Source organism: Ailuropoda melanoleuca, chromosome 7 (genome assembly GCF_002007445.2).
Source record: "Ailuropoda melanoleuca isolate Jingjing chromosome 7, ASM200744v2, whole genome shotgun sequence".
In the NCBI taxonomy this organism is placed as follows: domain Eukaryota; kingdom Metazoa; phylum Chordata; class Mammalia; order Carnivora; family Ursidae; genus Ailuropoda; species Ailuropoda melanoleuca.
The window spans coordinates 129,983,099-129,992,922 of NC_048224.1; the positions used below are offsets into that span (position 1 = coordinate 129,983,099).

Genomic DNA, 9,824 nt, shown 5'->3' on the forward strand with positions numbered 1-9,824 from the left:
AGAGGAGGGGCTGGGGGCGGGGGCCGCGGAGGGCTGCGCGCGGCTGCTGCCCCCGCCACCGGGGTAGGTGCAGGCGCCGGGGTGCGCGACCGAGGCTGCAAGGCGGGCGGCGGCCGCCGGCGCCTCGGGCTGTGCCGGGAGCGCCTGGGAGGGAGGGCTGAGGCCGAGAGCGCTCGCCTGAGCCTTGTGCTCCGGTCCGAGCGGAGTGATGGCCACGCCGGGGTCAGCGCTCAGGTCCCGAGGGCGGAGGTGCGTGGCTGTAGCGCGAACTTGTGAGTGGGCGGGCGGGCTGGCCAGCGCTGGGAAGCCTGTCATATTCTGAAGCGGCCTGCCCTGAGCCGTTGCCAAATCCGCTAATCTCAGCGCTGGCGGGTTCCTCTTGCTCAAGGGGGGCTCCATCAGAACTACACAATCAGACCCATAGACCCTCACTGGGGGGACTTTTTTTCCCTCTGCCCACCTTCAAAAACACGTATATATTAGGCTTTCTTTAACTTCTTTGTCCTGGCCTCCTAACTCGGCCTATTCCTGTTCCCACTCTGTCCTCCAGCGATTGGCAGAGCGAACACCACATTCGAGCTGCACAGTGGGACCGAGATTTTGGAAATGGCACGGGTGGGATTGGAGGGAACAGCGTGATTGGCAGCAGCCACGGCTGCCGGATTGGCTCCCATTCAGGCCTTCGGCCCAGCAGGGATCCGCCCCCGTGCTCTTAGCCGCCTTCGCTTTCGCTTCGCGCCCCCTCCTCCCCTGGAGCCCTGTGTCCCCGCCTTCCAGGGGATGCCCAAGTTGCACTTGCAGAAAGTTTGCGCTGGGCCTGCGCGCGCAGCGCCCCGCGTTCCCATGACGCGCCTTTCGAAGAGCGTGCGCCGGCACGCGGCCGAAGGGCGCCGGGTGGGTAAGGGCTGGGGGACCCCCCCACCCCCGGACAAAAGGCGTGAGGGGGATAGCCCCCAACTTCAGAAACCTCCGCCTCACCGCACGCAGCGTCTCCTCCAGCAAGCACACACTTTCTGCCTCCTCCGTTGGAAGAGCCCTGGGCTGCTTTTTGGAGGAGCAAGGTGAACAGAGTATACCCCTCGTCGTAGAGGTGATGCTAGGAACTTATTTGGGAAGGACACCCAATCTGACGAGCGCTCACGCAGGGCGCGGCGACAGGCGACGGAATGAGGAAGGATATTAAAGTCCTATTGGTTGCAAAAACGATTAAGTGATTTGACTCCGCAAGACACCAGGTGAAGTCAAAATAAATCTTCCCCGAAAAGGAACCGTTTTACCTCGACTTTTTAGCTCATGCAGTCCTTTTCAACGTGGTTCAAAGTAGTTGGCTGAAAGTGTAATCTCACTGCTCGTCAGTTCTAGATCTGCCACTTCCAATTAGATTTACGGGGGTGGGGGTGGGAGAACATCGGGCAGCGATTCTAACTTTTGCCTCTCTGAGATACAGTGGCAGGGCAGGCCAAACAGCATCTCTCCAGAGGGAAGCGGCTAAGTAAACAATATCCTTTACGCAGAATTTCTTTCCGGCCCAGAAAGCACTCCATATGCGTGCCTCAGTTTCATTGAAAGGACCACAAATTAAAATTGATCCAATAAAATGAACATTTTAAAATCAAGCAATACCTTCGCTATTTATTTACTAATAGAAGAACCCTTTACCCTGTCATCGTTTTCTAATAAACTAATAGAGTAGGTGAGAGGTCTTATTTGAAAACTATATAAACTGGCTTAAAAAAAAAGCGAGCCCCTTTCCTTTCAAAGGATTTGTTATCACACCTCTTTAAAAAAAGAAATAGGTTCTTGCATCACTTTTGGGGGTGTGGAGAAATGTGGCATCCCCAAAATTCAGGGTTGTTGCTTCCCAAAAGTGTCACTTCAGCTCTTAAAAAGAAAGAATCTTAAAATTTTGTGATGTTCTAAGGTGCTCAAAAATTTAAGTCAGGGGTTTTAATTTTTATTTTGTTACCCTGCATAAGATTATTTGTAAAAAAAAAAAAAAGTAATAACTAAAATGTGATTCCCCCCCCCCTTTGGGGATACGAAAAAAGCAAGTTACCAGCTTAATTCGTTTGCAGTCCTAGTAAAAATAGACTGCATAAAGCCATCATCTTTATGGTCCTAGGAGATGGTCCTGGGGAGTGGTAAGGAATATTTTCAAAAGAACTGATTCCATAGCCCCATTTACATCGGTGTGAACAATGTTTAACAGGGAACTTCCCTGTGAGCCTTGGGAATGTCATTCCTCTTATAAAACTGACAAGCAAACAAAGAAAATACTACAATCAAATTTCAAATAGTTTTTTTTTCTTTAAGCTTCAATGAAGTTCAAATATGGGGAAATAAGAAAGGCGTGAGTGCAAACACAACGAAAAAATAATAATAAACAACAGTGGCAAAATCCACATCTATATTTGGAGAAGATGAGTCCTTCCACAATTTTCCTTTCAAAGATATAAAACATCTCTAGCCAACCAGGCAAAAGTGTATCGAGGACTTCCATCTCTGTGAATGGGTTCTGGGAAAGCTTCACATTTGGAATTGTCACCACTGTCTTCATCCTCTCTCGGAACATTTCAAAGGAGTTTCCCTTATTAGAATTTCTTGGCAATGAGCATCACTACTTCCATAATAGCATTGCATTTAATCCTGCAGGTTATAAGTAAAAACAAAAAATGAACGAATAAAGAAAGAAGAAAATAAACACGACCTACCTTTTAATAGGGACTATTGAGCATTTTTATTGTGCAATAAAATGGGTACCTCCACCCCCTTCAAAATAGCTTTTCCTCAAAATTATAACTGCTTTGTTTTATTGAATTGCTGGAATTTAATGGTTTAATGGGCGAAGGCATGAAGGAAAGGCTGTAAAAATGTGAATAATGGTGCAGCAGAGCCGTGCGGAATCTGGAACCCGCCTCCTTGTACAACTCTTGTTAAACACAGCATGATATGTATCTGTCATCGATTTAATATGTCTTAATTCAAATATAGCTCCCTGATCAATTTCTTTTTATGGAAGCCTTCAAAAAGAAAAGACTTTCTTAGGAAATAATAGAGATTTGGGTGGCGATTGGAAAGAGCGATATTTACAAAGTGCGTGTAATGAATATTTGCAAATTTATGGCCAAACCCAGATTCTAAAAAGATAATTGACTCAGGTAAATCGACTTGAGATGCTAATTCTTAAAAGAAAGAACTGGGAGCAAAATTTCAATCAACACCAATAAGGCGCCAATAAACCGCCTGCCAATTAAACCTGAGAATAGGCCTAGCTAGATGGTCATCAGGAAGGCTCGCAGTGGATTTCCGGGATTGCCTTTCTTTATAAAAGAGCTTTTTATTTTGTAGACGTGCTTTTTGTTATTGTGATGACCCTCCTGACCCCAGGTGCGCTGTTTCTTTTTCAAGCCATTTGGGAGCCAAATCAAACCCCCTTAACATCCCGAGTTTCTAAGGACCCAATAACTGTGTCACACTTCCTAAATAAACACTAGCAATTTCCAGGGCGTTGAAGAAAATAATAATAATGACTAAAAAAAAAAAAAAAAAAAAGGCAGGAGAGAGTATAGACGTCGTTATACCAGTTCCCATCTGTGGATTCAGCCCCATGTCTCTGCGGTGGTGCCGGCTGTCAGGCCGACCCTAAAACTCATGCTCTCGTCTGCGCTTTTGCAGCGGAGCTGCTTGGGAGGGGGGGCAGCAACGTGGCAGTCTGTGGAAATGCCCTTTCTGGGGTCAACAGGTGCTCTTGGGGAGCACCGATTTTCAGACTTCACTGTTGCACCGGAATCCCAGCCTCCTTCCAAAGCCAAACAAAGGCAGGAGGAGGCTGAGGAGGTACGGTACACGCCGAGCTGGCCCGAACCCGGCGGCCCCGCCGCGCTCAGCTGCCTTGAGGCGATGGGACCCGGACTCGGGGATGCCCAGGCTGGCGCTTATGGCTTCCCGCAGCGCAGGGGTGGTGCTGACGGAGGCCCCCTGGAGCCCTCCGTTCCTCCCTGAGCACCGCCAAGTTTCCTCGTGGTGGGTGTGGGCGATTAATAAACTCTAAGGGAAGTGAATTGGACATTTCCTGGCTTTTGAGTCTTTGTTTGATTGTTTCTGCAGGCGGAGGGAGGGGGTAAGCCGGGGACGGTGAGGTGGACAAGAAAGGATCTGGGGGGACCCACTGAGCTGCTTTTTATTGCCCCAGCAATTGCTTTACCGCTCGCCAGTGCCGCGTGGTTCCCGCGAGCGCGGCCTCCTTGCAGAAGGACTGGGTGCCCGGCGGTTTGGAGCGTCTAGTGCCATTTGGGCCACGCCAGAGGCACGTTCAAGAGCGAACAGGGTGCCCTGAATTATTCCAGGGATCAAGGAGCCCAGCCCAAGGGCGCCAGTGGGTGCTCAACAGGGAGGAGGAGGAGGGTTCCTAGCAGACACTGGAGAAGGTGGGGAAGGGGTACACTCAGACCTCTCTAAAGCCCAGGCCAGGTGGGCTAAGGGGCCCACAAGGGTTCCTTTTCATTGAGCTTTGCCATGCCGGAAGTGATGAGGACTTTGGGTTCAAGGCTTTTCTCAAATCCGGCTCGCTAGGCGTCTAGGCAGGGAGCTACTCTGCCACTACTCTCAGCCCCTTGCCCGGCTTGCTCTCGGCAAATCCCCCCACCCTCCCGCCTTCACCACTCTGGGTCTAACCTCCTGGGAGCTTCGAGCCAGCCCGGGGGCCTTGGTGCTCCCCAGCGCCGGCATTCTCAGCCCTCTGAGCGTCCCTCCCAGGACTGCCTCTCCTTCCCGCCCTGCTGAGCTCGCCCTGACTCCTCAAGCTCCACGGATACCTGCGGGGCTAAGTGTAACCTAAAAATGCGCTTCTTGCTAAAGTTGATGATCCCTGTCCCATGTACCCGGACTTAATGAGGTTTTTTTTTTTTTTTTAAGGCACAAGACTGAGATTATGTAGCTGTGACTGAAACGTTGGATTTGGGGTTTGTTTATTTTGGATAGTCAAGAATGGGGACCCATCCCATGTCTACCTGACCTTGGTGCTTAAAAGCCCTTGAAAAATTATGGCTCTCTTTACTTTCCCATTACTAAAAAATAAATTGAGTAAAATTGGCCTGTCATCAAATATTCTCATTTGGTTATCAATCATTTTTATCCCAGAGATGAGGGTTGTAGGAGAATGGCCTTTGACCCACATTTGACCATTAGGATTGGTAATTTCTTGGGAAATGTCTAATTGTTGTGCTTGAAAATAGGCTTAGAAGGTCAAAGCAGGAAACACAAAACTCGCTTATGTGTTCATGGTTCACATCACCACCCAATATTTATTTATATTGGATTCAAGATGTGCTTCTCCTCCCTTTCATTCTTTATCTTTTAGGATGTTTTTGGATGGGAGATGAAGGAGGGGTGGAGTTTGTGTGGAGTGTTTGGTTTGGTTTGGTTTTTTTAAATCTCAGATTTTGTGGGCACTTTCCCCCATTCCACACCCTTTCCAATATCTATACTTCAATATTTGAAGAAGCTGTTGAGGCAAATCAAATAATGACACGTTGACGGATTTACTTGTGGAAGCAATATGGTTGGCATATGGCATTGTTATTTATGAATGACAGCATAAATTGTATTACAAAGTCTATTGCAATAATACTGCAGTTTATTGGAAAGCTGCTCTCCTGTCACCAGTATTCAACCTTCCTGGATGTAGTTCATTTAGGGGCCCAAAGGATAACGGTCCTCAAAATAATTAAACACATTCATGTAAGCTAATGCCTCCTGTTTTCTGGTTTGTTTTTGTTTCGCTTTGTTTTGCAGCAGTAGAAACACTCCCATCAGGAAAGAGGGGACAAAGTCAGGACAATTAGTTAGTTGTCTTCCTTTTGCAAAACCACAACCACTGTCACACAGAAATGTTGACTACTTTTTTCTCTCAGCCCCTCACGACAAATAGACAAACATTTGCATCCCTGTTACTAAAGTGCTGGTGAACATATACTTTATATAGAGACTTTTTATAAGCCCAGTTACAGAACTGTAAATTTTAACTGTAGGAAGAAGAGAAGTTCTCTGACCAGACTGGAGAGGGCCTTATTCTATGATACCTCCCCACCTCCATTTGACCTCCCCCTTCTTTAAAATGGCATTTAAAAGTTACAACACTGGCTGAGATTTTCATGATTTCCCCTTCTTTTACGTTACAAATTTTCTCTGTTTTTTTTACATTACGCTTCTCTGAAGCTCTGACAAAGAACTTTTGTTCGAGGTGGGTTTTACAGAGGGGGCTCTCCCCCACACATGTGGTCCTTCATGGGTCAGGGGTCACCCAGCCCAGGAGTGGCTGAGAGGGCTGAATCAAAGGTGCCCTGCAACTTAATATCCTGTTGATGATCTTGTTGAATTTATGAGTCTGTGATACAGAGGATGGTGCTAAAATCATTTTTTTTTTTTTTGGTCTGGTGTGTATAGACAGCTGATTCCACATTTGTTTCTCCCATCTTTACCCCATTCCCACCCCTTTCCTTAAGAGGAAATTACAAATTTAAATGGTATGACCACTGAGTGTTTCTGCTTTCCAATTTAAAGGTCAGTTTTGTTTGCTTGTTTTGGGCCTCTCCTGACCAGCAAGATATTCCTATGTGTGTGTGAGAGTATGTTGTGTGTATGTATACACTGTTTTTGTGAGTATGTACACACAAAATACTGGTCATGCTATAAAAGAAGTCAGTCAGTCATTCACAGAGACCCACAAACCGCAACGAGGTGCTCAGCGAATGAGTGTCCGGGTGTTTGAAAGGATTTGCCGTTTTTTGAAGACAACCCGAATTTTCTATCGCGCTGCTGGGGGAAAGGGACGCCAGCCCATGCGCGCAGGCGGCGGCCATGCAGGGCCATCCACATACATACAGCAAAGCCCCGACTCACGCCAGCCCCGGGCACCGGCCCGGGGTAGGCTCCGTGAGATTGTCAAAGAAAACTTACAGAGAGGGGACATATTTGCCCGACGGAGACAGTTGCGGGTCCCGTGGGTCTGACACCGCCAAGGCGGGCCCTTCCAGAAACCTGTTGAAAACTGATCACTCACAAGGTGCAGAACGCGTCTTAGCCGCTTTTTTCCCTTCGGCCGAGGAGCCCAAATCTACTTTTGAGGCAATGACTCTGAAAGCCTTTGCAGGTTTTCCCCCCTTGCTTTCTTTCTCTCGTTCTCTCTTCCCTTTTTCTTCCTTAAAACAAAACAAAACAAAAAAAACAAAAACAAAAACAAAAAAACACTGTGTCATGGGGAAAAGGGGTTTTGCGGTTTGTAGAGAAATAAAACACTTCTAAGAGGGGACGGCGACGTGACTTTGAACTTGGCTCAGCTCCTCTGTGTCATGTGGAGAAAGGAGAACTGGAGCCGGGAAAGAATAGCCAGGAGGGCCCAGCCCGCGGGTTCTCCCGCGGGAATTACGGAGTCTGCCCACCACCCGGCCGCGCGCGGCCCCCGGAATCCGGCGCAAGCGAGCGCCCAGCCGCGCCGGACGGAAACGCGGACGCTGCAAAAGGGGAATCGAAGCGAAAGGAGAGAATGGGGCAAAGAGGGGAGGGACGGAGGACTGGGGAGGCGTGAAAGTGGGAAAGGAGGAAAACTTGAGGTCTGGTGCCTTGAGAGAAGGAAGGAAGTGAGGTTTCTAGGTGTGTAGGACGACCAATCTCTAAGAAAATGTTTTATTTAGTAAATACTTTCGGAGTAAGCTCTTTCAATTACTCCCCACCCCCACATAAATTGATGAATAAGGTAAATAAGCGTGAAAGGCTGTGCATTGGGAGATTTTCTTTTTCTTTTCTTTTCTTTTTTTTTATTGATTAAATGCAGCAAGGCAGCCTTTCTCCTTGGAGATTTTCTCTTTTCTCTCTCTGTATGTCTCTCTCTCAATGCCCTCTCTGCTTAGGGGGGCAGTTTGGTATTGTCCCCCCCCAACAGTGGTGTGTGGAAATAAGGAACATTTCCTCCTTTCAGGTAAGGCGAGAATCTCCAGCTTTCAGACAAGATGACCCAGCCTCCCTCCTTCTTGCCCCCCTCCAACGGCAATGGGGTGGGGGCAGCGGGAGGGCACAGGGCACCTTAAACTAGGGGCTTCGGCCAGCTCCGACCTTCAGAGACCCGCTCAAGCCGGGAGTGGCTGCCAGTACCGGCAGAGAGAGCCCGGGTTCTCCCAGCAATAGCGAGCTAAAGTTGTCTTCCCGTGTTTTTGTTGATTTCATTTCAACATGAAAATTATAAATGCATGTTGATTATTCTTACTTTAATTTTATTTCAACTCTCAGAGATTTGTAAATAAAAGCAGTTCTCTAGCCAGCTAGGCGAAGAAAGGCTCTGGCTTCAGGCCTTTCATTCACACCTCTGCAGCCTCCAGGCCCAGCGTACCCTCTCCGGTTACCTCTGGGAGCGCAAGCGTTCGGCAGCAGGACAGCAAATGTCCCCAACGGCCAACGGGGAACCCGGGGGGCGGCTGCAGTCCTAGAGCCGTGAGGCAGGCCTGGCGCGGCCCTAGGAGCCTCCTGGCCCCGCCAGCGCCCGAAGGTGTGTGTGTGGGGGGGGGCGTTCCCAGGTCCTGCAGAAGGAGTGATAAATATTTTCTAGAAGGTTTAAGCCCTACCAGTCTGGAGGTTTCTTCTCTGGAGGCCCTGAGCCTGACCCTCGGCCAAACTCCAGCCTGAGCCTTGCTTCGCCGCACGCCTCCGGCGTCCCCATACTTCCCACCCCACTGTGGCAGCGTCCGGGGCATCTGGGCATCCACCCCGAGGATAGCACTGCCTTTAAACGACTTCTAAGCAACCCCCTCCCTCACGGGGGCCGCTGCTCAGTGTTTACTGCTGTAATCGGAGCAGGACGCGAGCGGCGGGGGTAGCGGAGTGCGCTAAGTTGCGCGGGTGGGGGCCACCACCAGGGAGGGGGGCGGTGTCTGGGTGAGTGTCCAGAGAGTAGGAGGAAGGGGCAAGTCTGGCTTTACCTAGGCCCTCCATCCAGCACCTGTGTTTTCAGTACCACAGAGTAAGTTTAAAAGGGGCGGAGGGGGGAGTAGATAACGTGCCACGGATCCCGGGACGGGTCCCCGGGCCGCTCCCCGCCGCGCGCTCCCGACTGGGCCCGGGGCCTGTAGAGTCCCGGCTCGTGAAACCCCCCGCCCGGCGAACCCGGTTGCTAGCCAAGTTCTGGAGTGACCGCGGCTGCCCTTTTTCGGTGCCCGCCGGGAGTGGCTCGGGTCCCCAAGGAGTCGGCGGCCTCTGCAGAAGGGCGCGAGCGCAGGGTGCTGTCTCCTCCGGACCCAACCAAGGGCACTGTGACCCCGTGGACCGGGCCAGCACTACTCGGGCCACCCGGCTCCGGGGAGAGCCGCGGCCGGCCGCGAACAGGAGCCTCAGCGCCGGCCGCGGGGGCGACGAGCTGTAGGCTGGCAAGCCGGGCTGGCTGTGACGATCCGCGGGATCCGCGGCTGCGGGGGCAGCGGGGAGCCTCGAGAGAGCGGGGGAGGAGGGGCGGGCCAGCCGCGGGGCGGGAGAGCTGGATTGACGGGGCCTCGGCGGCCAATGGTGGCGACGGAAGGGCAGGCGGGGCGGGAGCCGCCGTTAAAGGGGCGGTGTGACCGGGAGTCCCGGCCTGGAGCCGGAGGGAGAGCGGGAGCGAGAGCGGGAGGGAGAGCCGGAGGGAGGGAGGCCGGGGCGGGAGACGGGGGGGCGAGCGGGGGAGGAGAGAGGAAAAGGAGGAGACAAAAAATAAAAAATAAAATAAAAGGCCGCGACGTCGGCTGCAGAGCCCACCGAGCGGAGGTGGCGAGCGGAGCCCGCCGCACCCGAAAGGGGGGGGG

The 9,824-nt window shown here is 51.1% G+C and overlaps 1 protein-coding gene across 1 annotated transcript in view; it reads right to left on the reverse strand.

Annotated features, from left to right (window-relative positions):
* The window catches only part of ZIC5 (Zic family member 5), an 8,388-nt gene extending 7,870 nt beyond the window's left edge, over positions 1–518 (reverse strand). The window contains 2 exon segments of the mRNA XM_034663812.1: positions 6–23; positions 25–518. Coding sequence (XP_034519703.1) covers positions 6–23; positions 25–399 — 393 coding nt within the window. The 5' untranslated portion in view covers positions 400–518.
* Between the last annotated feature and the right edge of the window lie 9,306 nt (positions 519–9,824).